This window comes from Lagopus leucura, unplaced genomic scaffold (genome assembly GCF_019238085.1).
Source record: "Lagopus leucura isolate 7727_CA_CO unplaced genomic scaffold, USGS_WTPT01 Super-Scaffold_100008, whole genome shotgun sequence".
NCBI lineage: Eukaryota > Metazoa > Chordata > Aves > Galliformes > Phasianidae > Lagopus > Lagopus leucura.
In genome coordinates, this window is record NW_024962265.1 from 8,768,043 (window position 1) to 8,791,044 (window position 23,002).

The 23,002-nt window shown below is 36.0% G+C and overlaps 1 protein-coding gene across 1 annotated transcript in view; it reads left to right on the plus strand.

Moving 5' to 3' along the window:
* The window catches only part of PCLO (piccolo presynaptic cytomatrix protein), a 319,356-nt gene that overhangs the window by 165,065 nt on the left and 131,289 nt on the right, over positions 1-23,002 (plus strand). Inside the window, exons 7-8 of the mRNA XM_042872716.1 lie at positions 11,217-13,428; positions 18,529-18,677. Coding sequence (XP_042728650.1) covers positions 11,217-13,428; positions 18,529-18,677 — 2,361 coding nt within the window. The remainder of the gene's footprint in view (positions 1-11,216; positions 13,429-18,528; positions 18,678-23,002) is intronic.

The following is a 23,002-nucleotide window of genomic DNA, read 5'->3' on the forward strand; positions in this document are numbered from 1 at the left end:
CCACGATTCTTTGTGTTTATTTTATTTTATTTTATTTTATTTTATTTTATTTTAATGTTATTGGAAATATTTTTTGGGGAAAAAAAAAGTCTTTATTAATTGTAAAAAGATTTGTTTGTCTAAATTGTTCTAGAAATATTTTTCCTTCCTCAGAATTTGTCTGAACATGGTCCTTGCAGCTTCATGCGGCTGGCCCTGCTTGAGCCAGAGGTCCGAATCAGAAGACTTCTACCAGTCTCTTCTAAACTCAGTCATTCTGTAATTCTGTCATTCTGTGACAATACAGTCAATAAAGTTGTTGGAAAGTGACAGGCAATGATAATCAGCTGTTTGCTTTAAAAACCAGGAGTCTGATATATGGAATTGCTTCGAATGTATATTATGAACTAGAGATACTGACAGAATGGCTGAGACCTAGAATTCTTCTGCATCAGATTTTTTATGCTATTTACACCAATCACTAGTAACTTTGACAGCTATCTTACCCATATTGCTACATTATGCTACACAGACATAGAGTGAGAAATAAAAGAGAAAATAAAGTGGAACAAGAAAGGTCTCCTGGTCACATAAGAGAGCATAAGAAAGAAACATAAAGTATATTTCAATGTCAAATACTAAATAGTCAATTATTATGTAATAGGGAGAAACATACAAATGGCTTAGGATAGCACTGTATTTCTAAATGTCTTTCTGAAAGTCACTGCCATTTGCTGAAAGATACAGTACAAATAATTTATTATTAGATACCAAGACATTTTTTAAAGAAATGTATTATAATTATTATTTCCTGCAGTTCAGAGTGTTCAGAGTTGGAGCTTAGTCTGGAAAATTTAGTGCAGAACAGATGAAGAGCAATCAATAATTTGTAGTTTTTCCTGAGCTGGTCATATAGCATGAAAAGGCTGAAGAACAAGTTGAATGCTCTCCGTCTTTCTGTTGTAGCTGTTGTTATGTTTCCAAACGCAGTTCAAAAATTGGAACAGTTCTGTGAGAATAGACTCTGCAGCACAGTTTCATGTCAGTGTCTATCTCCTTCCAACTTTTGTCTATGACAGCGACTAATTCATATACTTTCAGAAAAGAATAGTTGGTAGGCTTCTCAGGTTAGGTGTTATTTTCCTCTCTTACAGAACTTGTTTTACGCACAGAAAATTGTCATAAGGTTCCTTTTAAATGTTTACTAAGTGTTAACCATTAAAAACAAAACATTTTTTTTATATCTATGAAATTTCTTTTTTTTTAATCTGAAGACAGAATTGAAAAATATATATCTTTTATATTTTATATAATTTATACGTTGAAATATTTTGAAATATATATATTTTTAAATATTTCTCCTAAATTAGAATGTTGTTATATAGTTCCATAAGTAATAGGAAATTTCTTCTTGGTGGAGCAGGCTAATTATATGTTCCAGATCTATGATCATAAAAGAAAGTAATAGCATTATCTTCTCTTCACAGTATCTTTTTATGTCTTGCAAAGAGCTCAAGGTTTGCTTTTTATAAGAAACCACTGTGACAGTGGTTTATTCATCATTACTTGGTCTTGAATTTGAATTGCTCTACAATTTATGAAATATTATTCTTCTTATGTTACTTTGTGCTAAAATATATTGGATATTTATGTTCCCTTTTCTAATTCTTGGTGATCTTACCTCTCTGAAATTATTACTATATTACTGCATTGTAGTAATATTTCATGAATATATAACCTATAAAATGCTTGAGGAGGGAATCAAGGTTGTGGTGGAAAAGCAACATCATAGTTTAAAACTGTTGACTGTGGTCAGATACCAAGTCACTGAATGTTCTCCAGGAGAGGAGAGCAAATAAAGAGAAATATTTAATCATAACTTCAGTACTTGCTGATTGCACATAAGCTGATGTTCAAACTACATGATAAAGAATTGCACACTCGTGCAGAGCCCCTAGACAATGCATGGTAAGGTAAATGGCATTGATGATTCATCAGTCAAAATAATCATCATCACTATTCAGCCAGCCTGGCTCCTGTCTGCTATATGTACAGTGAGGTACTGGAATGATTACTATGCATTCAGATTCCATAAGAGAGATCTGAAAATTAAAGCAATGTTTCCTGCTAAAATACTGAAGCAGCTAGTTCTATAAGCATTACAGATTATGGAAATGTTCTTTATTTTTGTTTATGTACTTATCAAAGATCAATTAACATAAGTAGTATCATCAGAAAGTACTGTAAAAAACCATACTAGGTTCCTCCTTCAGTGATCTAAAAATGAATTAGCAACAATCTTCATTATGAGAAATGACTTGACAATGAGAAGAACACACATAAAAAAGGCAGAAAAGATAAAGAATCCAAGTGTGTATATGGAAACAATCCTAGCTGATACCTCATCTGAATAAATTCAGAAACCAGAAGGCTCAGGTATAAGATCTGGATTTCTGTATTTTTCCAGGCAGCACAATCTTATTTGACCATGGTAAGCACTGTGAAAAGCACGTTCTATTTTTCTTGTGCTTTTTCTTCAACTACATTACTATAAGCTCACCAAATTTCTATCTTCCTGTCCTGTTTATAACAGAAAATAAGAAAGTTATGAGTCTAAATATTGATATTAAAATAGGAGAAAGAAAATTCATTGAATATCACTGCTTTCTTCTTCCCTGTCCCTATGCAGTTTGAATGTCACATTGACAATAAGCTGTTGGATGAATTTATAAAAAAATGGAGCACTTGCTTTTCTGAAAATTTCAGTGTCATATAAATTATATATAATAATTCCTAAAACAGTCAGCTTTAAAAATATATCAGCAAATATATCATAAAAAGAAAAAAAGAAAAAGATATAAATTTAAACAGGTGAAATAATGAAAGCTGTTCTTCTTCCATGAAAAGTTCTATTTTGTATCAATATACCAATATAGCAAGTTTCTTTGTAAGCTAATTAGTAAGCATATTAGTGCTACCTTCAAAAGATGGGCTCTTTGGAGATTTTGAGTGGAGTGTGAGAAGGTAATTTGGTTTTGTTTAACTTGTATTGCTTAAAAATGGGTTTCTATCAAACTGGAATATCCACTTTTATGTGAGAATAAGAATGGGGATATATTTTTTGTGTGGTCTGGCTAGTACACTTTGTAGAAAAAAAGTAACAGAAAATCTGGGCATACTGTGAGTGGTTTTCACACTTCATAAGTATGGCCATCTGTGGCAGATGATCTGCTCTTGTGTTTGTTGTCAGGTTTGGTTTCATTCATTTGGCTTAGCTGGAAGCTTCTGGAGAGAGATTGCTCCTATCCTGGGAGCAGCAGAGCATATTTTAGAGGGAATTCTCATGCTTCAGAGAAAGAGGAGTGGAGAGAGAGGGGAAAAAATGTTGCATGCAGAAGTTCAGAGAGGTGCCGAGAAACTGCAGAGAAGTGACAGGAATGGGTTCACAAGCTGAACTGATGGAGAAAATGACCTGTCCAGATGAGGTGGAGGAGATTGTGTAGAACTTGCTGCAGACTAGAAGGCTTCTGAGTTGTTGGAATGAGATGAAACTTGGAAACGAGGAGTCAACAGGAAAGGCGAGTGTCATAAACCACTGTCTACAGTCTGCCTGACCAAATTCTGTTTTAAAATGTTACATGTAAGTGTTCATATGAAATTTAGCCTCTGAGGTTTTTTTACCTTTTTTGCATGTCTCTGCTACTTCACAACAAAAGTCTGGTTGAATAAAGGGTCTTGTCATGCCTTCTAATATGGATGTAGAAATATAATCATCATTAGTCTTCTTAACTTCACTATTCAATCTGTTATGTAGAATTAGACAGTGTAAACACACATTCTGGAATGAGGATTTCGGCTTATTTGAGAGTTTTTAGCTGATGATATAACACAGGTTTATCAAATTGTTCTGTGTCAGTTGTACTGAGCTGACTCCTTCAACTGTGCTGTTGTTCACTGGAGTAATGCTGGATATTTTGATAGCTGTGCCACCACCATGAAGCACTGTTGGTTCCGATAAACCAAACCTGGTAAACCTTGCAGAGCTTATATGCTACTGGAGGGGAGTAAGAAGTGTGTTTTTCTACAGTAGAAAATGTTGCAGTAGTAAATTTTAGAGCACTTTTGGAAAGGGAAGAAAGGAAAATTAATACAAGTTGTTTTCCAGGCACACAGCAGTGTGGATGAACTCAGGGTTGAGCTGAAAAGACAGGAGGTGTAGCCACATAAAGAAAGACCTGCATTATGCAGTCAGATGCTTGAGAAGTTTGTCTAATCTGTGTTTTACAGCCAGACTTACATGGCTGTTGTCCCCCAGCATGAACCACATTTCAGAGAAAGTGATTAATAAGGCTCTACTCACTCTGTCTCCTTTAATCTAGACCAGGGGAGCAAAGCATTAGAAGTGCAGAATGGAATAAACACTGCCTCTAAGTCAGAAAGAATGGAGCCCAAAGCCTCTGACTGCTGAGGTGGTGAGATTCCTGCATGGAGAAAATGATTGAATTCAGCTACAAAACAGCTGCTGCATGAGAAGGCAAAAACAGGAATTCAAACTGCAGCAATTGCTAGGAGTGGAACTGCCATTCTCTGTCTTGAGGCATGTACGGGTCACGTTTGTGTCACATGAGGTTGTTTCTACAGCCATTATGAGAAACAGGTGTCATTATGGGGAGAGCTGAATTAAAAATCTGCTTTCTTTCAGTTCAATAGTGTGGAAGACTAGCTCAGATTAGCTCTGTACCTTATGTCTGCATTTGGGCAGATGAATTCTCAGTCTAGCAAATAAACACAGGCTGTGGAGCAGCATATGAGGTGCTGTCAGCCACTATCCACTGGAGGAAGCAAGTAGCAGAGAGTAGGCAGAAAAAGACAAGATTTTCTCACACCTTCTTTGTTTGTTTGCTTTTTATTGTAAAACAAGATTAATACTTCCATTGTTTTTGAGAGAGGGTACTTTTTTTCTTTAATTAATCTGAAAACTGAAAGTAGTCTGATATCAGTTGAAAACAGATGGTGTTAATTCAGCAAACACATGTCCTACTGATAAGCATAAACTGTTCTGAATTTTTCTCACCAGCACTTTCTGGCCAGGATTCTCTGACTGCAAAGGGAGAGAATTAGAAGTATGTTCTCACTGACTGGGACTCTTCGCAATCCAGTAAAATTTTCAGTAGATGAGATCTGAGCTTCAAACAGGAAGAATGTTCTTCTGATTGAAAGGAATTACGTATAATCATGTATGTTACATGATGTGAAACAGTGCATTATTAATTACAGTGAGTGAATGAGCCCATGCAAAAAAGATTTATTACCTAGCTTTGTCCTTCCAAGATGAAGGAGTGTGGTGCTTTTTTCTACTGCCACAAATAGCTTCATTATCAACTAAATCTGAAATTTACAATTAATCCTGCTGTACAGTATCCTTTAAAATAACTGGTTTGAAATACCAGTGGCAGAATCACATAGCCTCTGCATCAGAATGTGCTACTTAGGTACAGCTCTGTGCCATTAATTAATTAAATCTGAAAACAGAGAGTGCTGGAGATAACAGCACATCATGTGCATACAACAATTTTTATCTTTATTAAACACAGGGAGCAAACGGTCCATCTGCTTCACAGACCTGATAACTTTCCACAGGTTAAGCTGGGAATTTCTGAGTATGTATCTGCAGTTTTGAACTCCTTTACATAATGCACACTGCTGCTGAAACGACAGGGTAAAAAAATAAGTGATGATGAAGAAACACTAATGGTGTTATAGTGTGGTATAATGTATTGTAATATAGAATATAGCCCTCGTCAGTCTGCAGCCTTTTTCTATTATTAAGCACCAACTTATAGCAATTTTAGTTCTGTCATTATTTTTTTCTTCAGGTGGTGAATCTTTCTCTTTTACAACTTGTTATGCAGTGCAGAGACTTCAACATACTTTGTACAAAATGTTTTGTCATTTATTCCATAATCTTTCAGGTTATAGAAGCAGAGTATTTTTCAAAAACCTTATCTTCAAAAACTTTTGTGAGTCATGAGGAAGATAGAATCTAGATAAATCCATTCATTTGGATACTTTCTGACTATCTTCTGAAAAAAAAAATCACAAAGAATTTACAGTTAGGGAAAGATTTTACTCCACAAAAGTATCTCTGAATTGATGGTATGAAAAAATCCTTATTAAATCAGGCCAGTTCTGAACTATGTCTGTAGTAAAATAGTACATGGAATACTAGCTAGAGTTTATAGTAAAAATACAGTATTGGGGATTGGGAGAGGAGTGTTTTCTTTCTGTGAAGTTTATTTGTAGTTTTTAATATACTGATATACGTGCATAATTAAAACTCTGTAAGGACCAGAGAGATGATCATTCCTCTGTACTCATCACTGGTGAGGCTGCACTTGACTGGGCCCCTCATTAAAGGAAAGACATTGAGGCCCTGGAGCATGTCCAGAGAAGGGCAACAAAGCTGCTGAGGGATCTGTAGCACAAATCTTATTAAGAGCAGCTGAGGGAACTGGGATTATTTAATTTGGATCACTTTGAAAACCACCGTGTGAACTCCACATCTGTCTGTAGTTTGAATATCAAATTTTCATTGAATTTCTCCTTTTTCCTCCTGTGATCAAAAGAAGCATATGTCCTTTTATGTGTTTTATTGAGGAAAGACATTGATATCTCATGTCACATCAGCTGTTAGGGAGTGCACTGTGCTGTTCCTCTTGCATTTGAAGTAAAAGTGTCAATTTCAAACAATTTCACAGAGAAAAAGAAAGGAGCAAAAGGATGGGAAGTACAGAATTGCTCATTTGAAGAATGAGAGACTCTAACTGAAAGATATGAAAGAAAAAAATGCATATTGTTTTGGAATAGACTATTTCTAAAAAAATTATACTGGTTTTGACAGGGTGATACTTATCACTACAAAGCATCCAAAGGAGTGAAGAAAAAAAAAAAAAAAGGAGAGAAAATCAGACTGACTGGCATTCCAATGCTGCTGTGTGATTTAGGAACTAGTTTTCTGCTCCACTGCTCAGTTCCCAGAGCAAAATTGCTCCAGAAAAGTAAAAGATGATAGTTCCATTAAAGAAAAGCTGTCATATTACTCATGAAACAGGGTATTTCCCTCCTATACACAAGGCCAAATTCAGCTCATCTGACTCTTCTTACTCTTCTTCCACTCCCATTATCAGCAAGGACACCTGAGGAAAGACAGTGCTGGTTGGCTGGTAGGGTTTTATTGATGGTTAGACATTGTGCAGAGTTTGTATTATTCCACTGTATTATTTTATAAATACACTTTTGAATACATTTTCCTTATGTTGCAAAATTTCTGTTCTCCTTTACTTGGTTTCCAAACTGTGATTTGTCATGGATGTTGTACCAGGTAGTTGAGAGAACTTCCTCAGTGTTCTTGCTCTGTTTGTTACCAAGAGTAACAAACCTCTAGCCATTGGCTATATGGTATCTACATCACAGATGTAAAGTCCAGAAGGGTCCACAAAAACTTGAATGAGAAATATTTTTTGTTCCTCTGTGGTGTACAACACTTTCCTCCACACTGTTGAGTTCGCAGAGGTTTGTGGCAAAGGGGTGTCTTCTGCTGTGACATGGTTTACTTTTAGTTTTCATGGTGTCATGGAGTGTAGGTAGTCTAACATCACTATCTACTGCAATCTATTTACCTTTTTTCCAGTTTCCTTCTCCATCACACTGATGGGAAGTGAGCAAACAGCAGTATGGTGCTGAGCTGCTTGCTGGGTTAAACCATGGCAGTGGGGAAGCTGTAGGCCACCATGAGGCCTCCTTTTGTATTCTTCAGGCTGAACAAAGCAAATGACTTCAGCCACTCCTCATATGTCTTCCCCTCTAAACCCTTTGCCATAGCCCTCGTTTTGATGTTCTGTAACAGTTTTATGTCTTTCTTATGCTGTGTTGCCCAAAATTGCCTACAGTATTCAAGGTGAGGCTGCATCTGCACAGAGCAGAGCAATACAATTCCCTTCCCTCAATCAGCTAGCAATGTTGTCAGGCAGAAAGATTTTGCTAAACCTGTTTGTATTTTGAGTTCCTCTCTGTGATCTTGTCATTAAACTGCAAGACTGAGGAATGTATTCTTCTCCTATTTTTATTTTCAAAACTTTGTTAACAATACAAATTACTGGGAGAAGGGATCATAGGATCATAGAATGGCGTGGGTTGGAAGTGACCTTAAATATTATTGAGCTCCAACATCCCTGCCTTGGGCAAACTTGTTTCTTTGTCAGTTTTTTACTCTGTAGTACTGAGGGAAGCATATCTATAGCTTTGTCTCAAGCACAAGCTTTGGGGTTATTTTTGCAAGTTCAGGTTCACCTCAGAAGCTGATATGACTACCATTGTATCCATCCCAAAGGGAAGTCCCAGAGTAGGTTGAAATTCTATGTAATCACCAGCCATAAAGTAATACTTTTATAAGGTTGTCATGGTAAAAGAAGCAGAATAAATTAGTTCTAGAGATTTACAGTCAGCATGCAAAGCAATGATTTGCTAAACACAGAAAGATTTTTAAAAATCACGGAAGACAATAACAGATGACAAGAAGCAGATAGCTTAGAATGAGGAAGGTGGAAAATATGATAAGATATGGCAGAAAATATTATGGCTTCTTAAACCAAAGAGCTCACTAACGTCACCTGCCTTACATCCAACTTAGCATTTACATAGTAATTGTAAGCCTGAGGAATGCTTGTCCATACTTGATGATTTTTTAATTTCTTTCTGTAGTAGTCCAATGAAGGTTTCTTCTCTCTTTCCTTTGGATACTTTAAACCTAAAATGAGCATAATTTTATGCTCATACTGCAGTAATCTAAAATACACAGAGCGTTGATAGTGGAAATATTCCTTTCCACTTCCAATACTTTCTTGATCCAATATTTTCTTGCTGCTTAAAGAGATTAGAATTTGGTGTAGATCAGACCTAGCTTGGCTGTTTTCCCCAATCCCTTCCAGCAAAGAAAATGCAAAATAAATAAATAAATAAATAATTTTACTACTACTCTAAATTTTTATCTACCAAAATACTGAAGTTGAACTTCCTTTACATCTACTAACACAGTTCCTAGGTAACATGTTGATACAACTGATCATGAAAATATCTAGGAAGAAAGAAAATAACATTTTATCACAGTATTAAAATCATTTTTTCAAGTGTAAATCTTATGAGAGTAGTAGCTGAGTTCTATAGGTTGTAAATACTTCTCCAAAAGCAAGCCTCAGGTCTTCCTGTAGTGTTCATCAATCTGATATGTAAACAAATGTAGTCTTTTTATGTAGACAAAGATATTAAACGACGACACTTTTTTCAATACAGTGCAGTTTTAGTTGACATGGGATTTATTCATCAGCAATATAGCTAGCATCCAAAAATAATTTTGTAAAATGTTACAGATCTTTTAATGAGTGTGTTATTAATAGCTGTTCCCCAAAACTGGTGACCATCTGTGATCAATTCACCATCTGTGATTGCTATATGAATATGGGAGGGGAGAATAGTGGTATTGGGCTGAATTTACAATATAAATTAATAGCCAACTAGACCTACTGTAGATGATTAATTCGTCTTTGATTGTAGCTACACACTACAGCTAGAAAAAATTATGTTCTTTGATTTGTTGGCACAATATGGGTTTGGGGAATGGACACTGAAGTTGAAAGGGAAGTTGAAAACAAAATTAAATTACATTTATTGAAATCTGAAACATACAAAAGTTGATGGTATTGAAATGAAGACGTTGAAAAGAGATTAAATGGCACTTGAAAATGTACTGAATGTTTTTCTAAAGATCCATTACAAATGTGGATTATTGTGATTTGCTGAGATTAGCTTAAGCTTAGCAGAAAAAGAGGTTGTCAGCTCTCTAAAAACTTTTAGACTTTCTTGTCAAACAAACTAGGACAACTGCTATTTTATTGCTAATTAAAATTATTCCTATTTACTTCTTATTTGAGTGAAGTAGCATTTATTTAAGTAGAAATTCCATTTTTAATTAATAATAGTTAATGCTTGGAAAGTACTGTGCTTGCCTGTGGAGGCAGAAGTGACAAGTTGGTTAATATTCTTTTTATTTCGTTACTTAAAGATCACTGAAGTGTTTCTGTATTTTTTCTCTCAGAAGGCTGCATTCTATAATAGCTGGTGTGATTATTCCTGTGTACGTGTATAGACCAATTCTTTATTCTTAACTACGGCAAAATCCATAAGAAGCTGTTGGAAAGACAGGGTACAATCTCCGAATCATTCAAATTTAATGTTTCATTGTATCTATATTGAAAAGGAGCCTAAATTTACTTCAAAACCTTTCACAAGCACTAGTAATGTAGAGGGCATTGTAGCTTGCATCTAACTAGTTGTGTGTAACTAGCCTGTTTCCTAGCTGATGGAGAGAGTAGAGAGCTCCAAAAAGTGTCTCATCAGTATATGATATGTACTTTTCTTAGAGAAGCATTAATCACCCTCCTACTATTAACTGTGGGGAGTTCTGCGCACCTGGCATGAAGTAGATTATTGTATTTTTATGTCGCATAAATTTTGATGCTGTAATGTATAGCAGTGGAGTTAAAGAAAAACAGGAAGGTTGACTAAGGGACTGGACTACCTGTTGTACCAAGTAGGTTGGCACTAGAAAGTTCTTTGATGTCTGGATTTTAGTTCAAGTTGTAACTGATCAGTATGCACTCAGAATCTTACTCAGAGATTTCTATTACACTGTACATGTTTATATATAGACGTAAATATCTATGTATGTACATTTATAATTATACATATAAATTATTCCATTAAATGTTAAGTAAAAGGACAGTGCATAGATCTGCATATACTAACCTCACCCTAACACATATACATATAATGTATGTGTTTAGGTATGTCAAGATTTAAAAAAGTAACTTTTAAATTACAGTATTAATTCCATTTCAAGAATATAACATAAATTTTTCAGTGTCAGGTTAAACAAAGCCCTAGTGAGTATCTCCCTTATTTTGCATTAGACTGCTCATCTTCTTGATCTTCAACAGGCTACAAGAATTTATATGATCCTGTTTCCTGAAGTTTATTCGAGGACACCACATGCTTCCTCTTTGTTACAGAAAGTATGTGGCTAAGATACAAAGCCATACCATTAATAAGGTTTTAGATTCCTTGTGATCTATAGGCAATCAAGCCTCCAGAATAGTGATTGAGTCTTGTTTCTTCTGTTGCAGACAAAAGGTTCTTCAAGCATCACTCCATCTGGCACTCAGAAAAAGGTGAAGAGGACTCTGCCCAACCCACCTCCAGAGGAAGCAACAGCAGGAACTCAGTCAGCATATACTTCTGTGGGATCAGTTTCACGCAGAAGGATTTGTAGGACCACCACTATGGCCAGAGCCAAAATTCTTCAGGATATAGACAGAGAATTGGATCTGGTTGAACGGGAATCAGCCAAGCTTAGGAAGAAGCAAGCAGAGCTAGATGAGGAGGAAAAAGAAATAGATGCCAAACTGAGGTATTTGGAAATGGGCATTAATAGGAGGAAAGAAGCCTTATTGAAAGAAAGAGAAAAGAGAGAGCGTGCCTATCTCCAAGGAGTAGCAGAAGAACGTGATTATATGTCAGACAGTGAAGTTAATAGTACCAGGTCAACCAGAATAGAAACTCAACACGGCTTGGAAAGACCACGTACTGCACCCCAGACAGAATTCAATCAGTTTATGCCACCACAAACCCAGCCTGAGACACAGTTTGCCCCTGCTACAAGCCCATATGCTCAGTATCAGTATTCATCTCCTGCTCTGCCTACGCAAGCACCAACTCAGTTCACACAGCAGTCACATTACCAACAACAGCAGCCTTTGTATCACCAGCAGGTTTCCCCCTATCAGACCCAGACAGCTTTCCAAACAGGAGCTACTATGTCCTTTACTCCACAGGCTCAACCTCCACCAACTCAACAGCCATCCTATCAACTCTCATCACAGATGATGGTGATACAGCCAAAGGCAAGACAAACTCCATTATATTTGGAGCCTAAGATAACAACAAACTATGATGTGATTCGCAATCAACCTCTCATGATAGCACCAGTTTCAACTGACAATAATTACGCAGTATCCCAGCTAGGCAGTAAGTACACTACCTTGGACTTAAGGATAGGATTAGATGAGAGAAACAGCATAGCAAGCAGCCCTATATCAAGCATATCTGCAGATTCATTCTATGCAGATATAGACCACCACCACACACCCCGAAATTATGTACTGATTGATGATATAGGTGAGCTTACTAAAGGAACAGGAACACTTGGTTCTGGTTTTAGCCTCCATGAAAAAGATCTAACCAAAACAGATCGACTGCTTCGCACAACTGAGGCCAGGAGAGCACAAGAAGTATCAGACTTCCTAGCACCACTGCAGACTTCTTCTAGGTTACATTCCTATGTTAAAGCTGATGAAGACCCAATGGAGGACCCTTATGAGCTCAAACTTCTGAAACACCAGATAAAGCAGGAGTTCCGTAGAGGTGCAGAAAGTCTTGATCACTTGGCTGGCCTATCACAGTATTACCACCCGGAGGGCAGCTTCAGGCACTTTCCCAAGTCTGAGAAATATAGCATAGGTAGGCTTACCCTTGAGAAACAGGCTGCTAAGCAGCTTCCAGCAGCCCTCCTTTACCAGAAGCAGTCAAAACACAAGAAAGGTTTGATAGACCCCAAACTAACAAAGTTTTCACCTATCCAAGAAAGTAGAGACCTTGAGCCTGACTATTCAACCTACATGACTTCATCAAGCACATCATCGCTTGGGGGAATTACTACTAGGGCAAGGCTTCTTCAGGATGATATAACTTTTGGCCTTAGAAAAAACATCACTGACCAACAAAAATACATGGGCACACCACTAACTTCATCCATTGGTGCAGGCCTCGGGGCTGCACTAGGTCCAACAATGAGATCCACATTACAAGATGAAGCAGACAAGTCTTATAGCAGTGGTAGTAGATCTAGACCCTCATCCCGACCCTCCTCAGTTTATGGGCTTGATTTGTCTTTGAAAAGGGATTCTTCCAGTTCTTCTTTAAGGCTGAAAGCCCAAGAAGCTGAACCCCTAGATGTTTCGTTTAGCCATGCAACACCTTCTGGAAGAACTAAACCCACCAGTCTACCTATTAGCCAAAGCAGGGGAAGGATCCCAATTGTAGCACAGAACTCAGAGGAAGAAAGCCCACTAAGTCCCGTTGGTCAACCAATGGGAATGGCAAGAGCAGCAGCTGGACCCTTACCACCAATATCTGCAGATACCAGGGACCAGTTTGGATCAAGCCATTCATTACCTGAGGTCCAGCAACATATGAGGGAGGAGTCACGGACTCGAGGCTATGATCGAGATATAGCCTTCATCATGGATGACTTCCAGCATGCCATGTCAGACAGTGAAGGTAAATTAGGCCTCAGACTGGTATCTTACTATCACAACACAAACCCTCATTTCTATGCATGTGTCTAATTTTTGTTATACTACAAAGACTCATTCTTCATGTTCCTTGGTGCATCTTCTATGTAACTACATTTTTTTTTTGAGTTTTTTGGTTGTTGTTGTTTTTTTATTTTACCCTAACAGCAGTTTCTGGATGGTGTTACGCTACTCTGGCATGCTCGCTGTATTGTTGATTTGCATTCCTTTTGGTTTTGCTTGTGCATTTTCCTTTTCTCTTGTTATTATCTACTTTTCTAATGATAGTGTGTAGAATATTCTGTGTACAATGTGTGCCCTACCATCAGTCTTTATGTGGAGCCTTCTCCGGTGACTGTGGATCATTGAACTTATTTGCAATAGTTTTTGTTGGGATTTGGACACAATCTCCTAAATCCTTTATAAAAGCCTCTAGTGATTTTATTTGCATGAAATTTCATTGTAGAATTCAAGAGCCAATAATTCCATCTCTTGATGCACCACTTTAGATCTACATTTACATTGAAATAGTATGTTCATTAAGTACATATTGTATGTTAGAACCATATAGAGCTTAACATGGTAGCAAAATAACATTTTACATACGGTTTGTTGAAAGCATCCTGTCATGTGGATTTCCGTGCATTCAAACTTGTGATGATGTAAGATAATTTGTCATTTGGATGGTGCAAGACAATCACATCTTTCAATAAACTTTCATAAAGTATTTTACTTCTATTGATGGAGAATGCAGTGTAGCTGGTTTTCTATGCACCACATACAATATGTCTGCCAAGTAAGCACAAGAGTTTATCTCACTTAGGTTCGTGAAAGGAACCTTTCTGATGTATTATAAATGGTGCAATTAAAAATGTTTCTTCTAAGTAAGTACAGCAGAGTATTACAGCTGATGTTAAGTACTGAATAATTGCAAACTATGTACCACTTTTGTTTTAGTCAGTTCAGATTTAATATATTCTAAATTGTTTAAAGATCATAAAGCCAGACTGAAAGAAAATGAAATTAATATGTTCAAAATTGTATGCGCTCCCTTAACTTTTTCTTATGTGTATTTACTGCACAATAAAAGAGACTTTGCATGCGCAATATTGTCTGTAAATGGCAATGATTGTCTATAAAGACAGATTTGCATGATTATGAAGTAGTATGGTTTATTTTTCAGGTTTATATTAACCTCGCTATTCCTTGTTGCATTATTGCCTTTTTACATAAACTGGATCTTTCATGAACATTAGAGAAATGAAATCTATTTGCCTTCCCGGTACCACAATATATTCTGTAAATAGTCTCCTCATGAAGTCTGTGTTTCAGAGGAGGTTCAAGTCTGCCACCTTTGTTTTTTTGTTTGTTTGTTTTGTTTTTTTTTTTTAATTTTATCACAAATTTTAGTATTCTCACTGTTCTTAGCACACACAGCTCTATAATTAAACCAGAAGTCAACTAAAAGAAAGACCCCAAGATGCAATTTAAATAGATAGGTGTTACCATGTCTCGACTCAATTTGTGACCATTAAGGGTCATTACAGGGTCACATTCTGCAACACACAGGACTTTCCTCCTGAAAAATAAGAATAATCAAACTGGACTGCAAAAACTGGGTTTTTACCTCATATAAACAGATCATAGGGAATTGTTTTTCTGCACTACAGTGCATTATATATTTGTACAAGGCATACATGTTACATGTTAGGTTGAATCTGTTTTGGTTTTAACTTAACCTCTGATTAGTTCGACTCTATCAGAAGCATTCTATCATGATTTGACTGTTATTTACTAGATTGACATATATATCTGAATATCAGGGCTTCCCTGTTTAGCAATATTGTTTCTAATTTTTCACAAACTTTTTTTTCTTCTTGAGAAATCAAAACACATTATGATATTATCTTCAAATATGCTGTCTAAAAAGAAGCAGTTTGAGTTGCAAATAATTCCTGTAACATGAGTGTAAGATACGAAATGTTCCAGAAGATGTATTAGTTTTTCAAAAAGTTGTGGACTTCCTTTCTCAGGACTGCACTTCTCTCTGTAGTGCCCTGACAGTGGACAGTTGCTCTGGAACCCTGGCAGGTTGCATTCAACTTTAGCTTTTCATCTTTTCCCTTTCCTCCCACCCCCTTGCTATTGCATGGTGTTGATGAGATTTCATGAAAAGAAATCAGCCTAAAGCACAATCTTAGGAAAGTATTGTGCTAATGATTATCAGAGCTCAAGTTTTCATGTCTAAGTACTTTTAAAAATGAAAAGTTAGGATATTAATGTTAAACTGCTTGTATTCAGTCCAAATTGAGGCATGTGCTTGACTTGATGTTCATTTTTTAGAAGTCATATTCCATAGCAAATAACAGAAAATACAGATAGGACTGCAAGGCCAAACTTTCTGTTTTTCACTACATAACTTTAATAAACTGCATCTACATAGCTTTAGTACATCTTAAGAAAGAGTTTTGGTGCTTAAGTAGTAACTGCACTAGGATTCCAAGCTTCAAACAAGATAAAAAATTGGTTTTATTATCAAAAGAACACAGCATCCAGATATCCTCATTGAAAATAGTGTTCTGAGCTTTTGGAACATTTATCAGTCTCCCAGCATTATGGGTGCTGTGAAAGCTCTGATACAGCAAGTAGTTATTTATTAACCCCAAAGATGCCACAGTTTTAACAAACTACAAGGTATGCTGAAGATGCTAATTTTCAAGAACACTGAAGCTAGTGCTAAATTGGATTAAGGTAAATAGGCCCTGTCGATCAGCTAAGGAGAGAGAAATTGTTCTTTTTCTTATCTCAAGGATTATTTTTTCTCTTTTATATACTGCTTTGTTAATTCTACAACAGAAATGATTAGTACAACACAACTGACCCTTTGTATTTTTTAACCAATGGAATACAGAGTGATTTCATCTGTGAGTGGTTAAGGTCAGGGATATCCCTGAAGAAGTTTCTCAGATTCCACTGCCTGGAGTCCAATGTCACCTTTTAAAACTGTTTCACTAGCAGCACAGGACCTTATTGACTCCAGCAGGAATTTTCACAGGTGGAGCAGTCTGAGTGCATACTGTTAGCTTAGAACAAGAGCATGTCCTCTAAAACTAGTGTTCGTTTTGACTAAGGACATCAGAAGACATGTTGGCTGTTCTCAGGCTTCCAGCTGAAACAAATCTCAACCAATCAAGCCCAAAATAATGTGTATATATACATATGAGCGTGACATGTGTGTGTCTATATATGCATCCATGTTTTTAAAAAAATCATACAAAATGCACACATTTATCTCATTTTGAGGAGAATGGTTGGTGAGAACTGCAGCATAAAAGTTCTATGTATGTGCTAGCTTTTTTGTGAAATAAATCTAGCAGAATTAATTTCAGGTGAGATGGGGGGAGAAAAAAATTTGTTTTCTGCTCAGCTGGTGACATGGATTGCCATAGTCAGCATTATTATCTGGGATCAAAAAGCTTCATTAGGTTTTCAATACAAGCCCCAGTAAGAAGTTCTGTCAAGATGAGTTACAGTGGTACATGCAAGCACTAGCCATTTGCTATAAATGTGTAAAGCATAAATGATGCGTGTATTAGATTGTCGTGGTTTATGGGGACCAGTTATTCAGTAACTAATTACTCACCATCCAATATCTAATCTTCAATAATGTTTATATTTAATGCATATATGCTGATCTATAGGATAATTTTTAAACCATTTGTAATAGATAAAATTTGTGCACAGTGAAGCAGGAAGAGACTGCATAACAAAGATGAAGAGTCTTTTTGCAAGACCTACTATTATACAGGATGGTTGTTTTTACCACAAATAGGACATATAGAAGGGTACTTTTAAAAAATTGTGCATATATTCTCCTATTCTTGAAGTAATTGAGTGAAATAGTCAAAAAAAAGTATGACTTTGTTTTTCCATTCAACTTTTTTTCCAATCATTTACTAAACTAAGTTGGTTATGTTTAACAACTAAATAGGTAGGATGTGGACACTACCATTTTGCACTTTACATTCTGTGTTAAGGTACAATTGCATTCACTCCTGTTACTATAGCAACAACTGACCTTATGTTAGGTTTGCGTTTTCTAGAATTTTTGCTGAAACATACTGTTTTTCTTCTTAATTCTCAAATTCTTTATTATTACAACATAACATTCAAACTTTCATTGGATTATATTTAGCTGTGTATTGTTTTGGTTTACACTGATGGGCAGTGTAGATGGAAACCTGAATTTCATTTAGCAGAAATGTTACTGAACACATAGGACCCAAGAGTCAGTAGGCATAAAATGCATTTGCAAAACTGATTTCATTGAAACAGTGCTACTTCATCCACAGCAAGTATCTAATACAACACATTTTATACCAGTTTAAAACTATTGCGAATATAAAAACTAAGTGATTTATTGCATGAAGAACATTCTAGCTAACACTCTAGCTTTCCAGACACAAGGAAGGTTCTTACTGAAAAATCAGAGGATGAAATTCAAAATGATAACACCTGAAAAATTTCTGCTTAGAATTAGAAAGATAATAGATTTCTTTTACTTTCTATCTTCTTTAATTTGGGATGACATGATTTAATAAACAGGCTCAGTTTTCATAGAACTAGTTTTAAACGATCTCCAAATTGAAAAAGCTCAGTTTAGGAAGTTAGTTTGTCAAGTAGCTGAAGATTTTGAAGGTTTTCAGGTTTTTTGTTTTTCGTTTTTTTGGTTTTTGTTTTTTTTTTTTTAAATTTGACTCTTTTTTCATTAAATGTTTTAGAAATACGTGGAATCTACAGTGTATTTCTGAGCTATCAGAAGGGAAGAAATGGCTACAGCACTCAGCAGTAGATTTCTTCTGATATTTAATATCCATAGTTTCAACCTAAACAGAATCTTCTCACTCTGCTTTATCACTTACAGCTAAATTATGCCTCGATTCAATGTCTGAATTCTCACCTGTTACTTTGCTTTAGCTGCATGGCCAATTAATAACCACTATGCATGCTTGCTATGCACAATGCACATTACTGCCCTTTGCCCAGCACTGGAACAGAACGTTTTACCTTTCCTTGGTTTTCAAAGCCTATCATCTCCGTCGTGAAGAAACAGATTGGTTTGACAAGCCCAGGGAATCTCGTTTGGAGAATGGACATGGCCTCGACAGAAGGCTGCCCGAGAAGTTGTCCCACTCTCGACCACCAAGTCAACACCAAGATCAAATAAGCTGTCAAGTAAGCCATTCCTTTAGTTTGATAAGTGTTTGAAAATTTAATCATCATAGTGTTCAACAGTGGACAGACTGTAGGATTAATCAAATTCCAGTAATTCAGTTGACGTGCTACTGAACCTGTATTTGTCATCAATACTTGATGATGGCATTAAAATAGCATTTCTCTGTATTTAAGTATTAATTTCATACATTGTCTTTGACTTTCTGAAACATACCTTTAAGGAACTAAACTATAAACAGAACTATAAATATAGCAGGTATTTCTGTAAATAAAATCCATGGTTGGTCTGATTTTACCTTACCAGATTTATTCCATTCAAATTCAACCTCCTTATAGTTGTCTAAAGAAAAGAACTGCTTTTGTCCCATTTACATTAGCTTGCACTTTAGTTGGTCAATGTAATTTCATTCTGTGATCAAGTGTAAAATAAATCAGAAAGAATGAATCAATCTAATAATTAGAATACCTCATTTATTGTAGTGAAAAGAAAAATACCATACTGTTTTTCAAATTTGATTATTTGAAATCCAGTTCAACTTAGTAAACCACCAAATACCCTCTTGGTATTAATTGAGTTTATAAATTTCATTTGATATCTTTAAGTTCTTCACTTGATTATTTCAGCTGTCATTTTTACTGACCAACACTGATTACATTGTTTTCCAAAAGATGTAATGGAAGCAAGAGAAAGTATGGCATGGCCAATTTATTCTCCTTAAGAACTCAGCGTGCTATGTTTATTCCTCTATAGCACCTGAGCAGAAAATCCTATTCTCATGCAGTGATAGGAACTATTTTGGCTGGTGAGCATATTTGACAATAGAATGTAGGTTTCATGAGGATTCATGAGTTTTATGAAGTAAGCTTCCAAATATCTTACAATACTAGCTGTGACTTACTTTTTTTTTTTCTTTTGCCTATCTCTAGTTTAGCATATTCACAGATTTATACAGCCTAAGTTGTACTGAGTCCTTCTTGCTGGCAAAGAAGGCTTTAGAAGATAATCTTTACAAGATAATCTTTACAACGAATCTATTCAAATAGCTCTCACAATGAACCAGCTTAATGGCAAGATAAAGGATGTTTTCATCTTCACAGCTCTTAATGTCAGTGGTAACAAAAACAAAACATGCCAGAACACATTCATCCTCATGAAAATATGCATTGCTCTCAACATACACAATAGTATTTGACTACTTCAGCATCATGACATAAAATTAAAAATTTATGTTAGTAATCACGTTGGCACAAGAAGAGAAATACTGATAAGCTGATATGGACATGTTCAGTAAGATGTATTTAATTCTTCAGATCCTTGCTTTGCCCTTGGAAATTGTTCCAAGACTTCTTACTCATCAAGAAGGTCTGATCTTTGTTTAAATAGCGCTGCACTAGGACTGCTTCAAGGACTTTGATCAAAGTTTTGAGGGAGGAGATCTTAAGGCAGCTAGAGTTTCTCAAATTATTTCAACAAAGAATTTTTTTATCCTCTCTAAAGCTACTGTACTATCCCCATGTTTGTATGGAAAGAGAGATGGTGCATTTAAAATCCTGCCAAAGGCATTTTTAAAAGTTTTTCTAGTTGGAAATGGGAGAGTGATCATGTTCTGAATAGTTCTTTGTGCTGCTTTTACTATTGTAAGTTCTGTGAACAAAAACGTAAAGCTGCTGCAGAAGAAAAGCAGTGTAGAGGAAAGAGCAGTTCCCCCTTCATCTCTTGCAATCCAGGTTAGCTACAGCACTTAACAATGCAAAATTATTTCACCATGTCTGCAGAAGTGAGAAATGACAGTTCTCACCAATTCAGCATCATCTGCATTGTCAAAATGTTGCTCAGAAATTGTGTATGTTAAGTATCTGTGAACATTTGAGACAATAAATGATTTTCATACGAATACAGATACAAAATTATTTTAAGACAAGGTAAGAAATGTCAGAGTCATTTTAAATGTTTCATTCCTTAGCTTCACATTGAATTCTGAATTCGTTGCCCCGTGCTTTCTCTACTGTATCCACAAGACCAATTCTGCGCAGAGATGTCCAGCCTCGTGTTGTGGGGCTCCAGATGACAAACTGTTTCTCATCCTCACCATATGAACACGTCCGGCTTCACCTGGAGCCATCCTGGCTGCAGAAGCTTTCTGGAAATCAATTAGGATGACTCTGAGTTAACCATTTGCACCTCTCAATATTCTATACACAGCACAAACCAACTGCAGAAGGAAGTATTTCCATGAATAGCATGAATCTCTTTGTCAGATCAGTCAAAGTTTCAAAACACACTGTACATTTGCTAAATTTGCTACGTGTATTTCTTTTTTTTTAAAAAAAAAAAAGCTTTGCTGACTTCAATCATATTTGTATTTGAGATTTTGTTTCACATGTGATACTCCAATTTACTTACTAGATGAAATCAGAATTGCTCAATTATGTCTCACAGAGCTTGTACATGTAAAGGTAATAAATAAAGCACACACCTTGATTTTGAAGCAACTGTGCAGCAGAGTGACAAGCCTGAACTTCCAAGTTTCCACAGATTTCTTATAAACAAGGAATTAAGCTCACATATACTGTATTACTAATATTAAAATATATTTGTTTCTATAGCAACTTCTTTAACTCCACATAGTATTTTTAAATCACATTCAATTGCAGTGCAGTGTACTGCCTTAATTGCTGTTTCCCTGTGCAATGATTCTGAACTGCTTACCTGAGGAGAGTAAATGTGGTTTAAACCTAATCAGTATGTAATCTGTTGCAGATTTCTCACTGATCCCTGTTGACCCTAACAGTACACTTGGTCACTGCCAGTTAACCAGGGACTTCTTTTAATCCCCAGATATCACAGCTTTTAGTGATTAATTTTTGTGAAAGTTATTTGCATATCCTGAAATAATATGGCTGTTTCAAACAGGCTGTGAAGGAACACTATGAGGATGTGCCAGGGGAAAAAGGGGTCATGAAAAAAGATGCACAGTGAGATTACATCAACAGGAGACAAGTAGCTTCTTAATGGAGGGAGTTAAATACAGACCTTCCTGTGACTGCAGCTGATCTTTTAAGCCCTAAATGATTAATAAACTCATAATAATGCCAGTGTATTGTCATCACTTCATTTTGGCAAGAGTTTTCTGAGCACAAAAATAAATGTAGACTTCTATAGATTAAATCTTTGAAATATCATTCTCCTATGTCTCATCTTGGTCCTTAGAACTGTACCATTTCCTTGAAATAACACGTAACTCGTGCAATTTTAGGACATTAAATAATATTCTATTTAACTATGCTGAAATATTTCATTTAAGAATGATGAAAAATGGGTCATGAAGTAAGCAGCGGTGTCAAAATGAGAATGTTTATGAAAGAGATCCAGAAGACTACTTGTGAACTTCTTTTCCAGATTCTACAAATCCAGAATACTTAGTTTTGATAGTTTTCCAACTCTCAAGGAGATTATATTGAATTTCTAGAAAACTACTTACTCTATTTCAGGCTTTGGGGAGTCATATTTTTATTGTTATCCTTTTCTTTTCATATTCTCTGGAAATAATGAAGAAATAGGAGTGCAGTTGTTAGAATATCAAATGTGTTACTTGTTTGCTGCCACCTCATTGTAAGTCTAGATAGAATTTAGCAGGCAGTTGTTCATTTTTCAGTCACTCAATTCTCACTGAATGACAGAATGATGTGTATCAAAATTCAGAGTGCAACACTCACCTCCACGAAAAAGCAAGCATCACTCCCTTTTCATTGCATTCATGTACAGGAACCTTGCATTTGTTACCATTTTTCCCAAATATTTCTGCAAAATATCTGATCATCAGAGATCTGTCAGTACAGAGATATTTGCACTGCTAGGATTTCCAGAGAACTTGGTATTCTTGCTCTGTGCAGAGGAAATGCAAAAGCTCAAAGAATCATGATTGCCTCAGCTATAGAATTTCCTGGTTCTGGCTGTCACTAGGCTTCTGTACTCGTACAGTGGCCTTTGGTATTCAGAAATTAGAACTGATACTCTCTAACTCATCAATCTGAATATCCTCCATCCCTTTAAGACTGGATTTCATAAATAACTACCCCCACACTTAAGGACTGAGGTTCAGCTTATCAAATTGTCCCAGATTTTGGTGGAAAGAGAGTGCAGCACTATTTAAAATCAGGGCTTTCAGTGGCTGTGTTGACTTGCTCCAAAGCCCAGGTCATACTTTATAGCTATTGTTACAGACTTTGCCTGGAATATCAAAATACATTTAATGCACTTTAGTTCTACATAAATAAAACACTAAGGAAATTTACCCTTCTTAATTGTCCTCATTACCTGATAG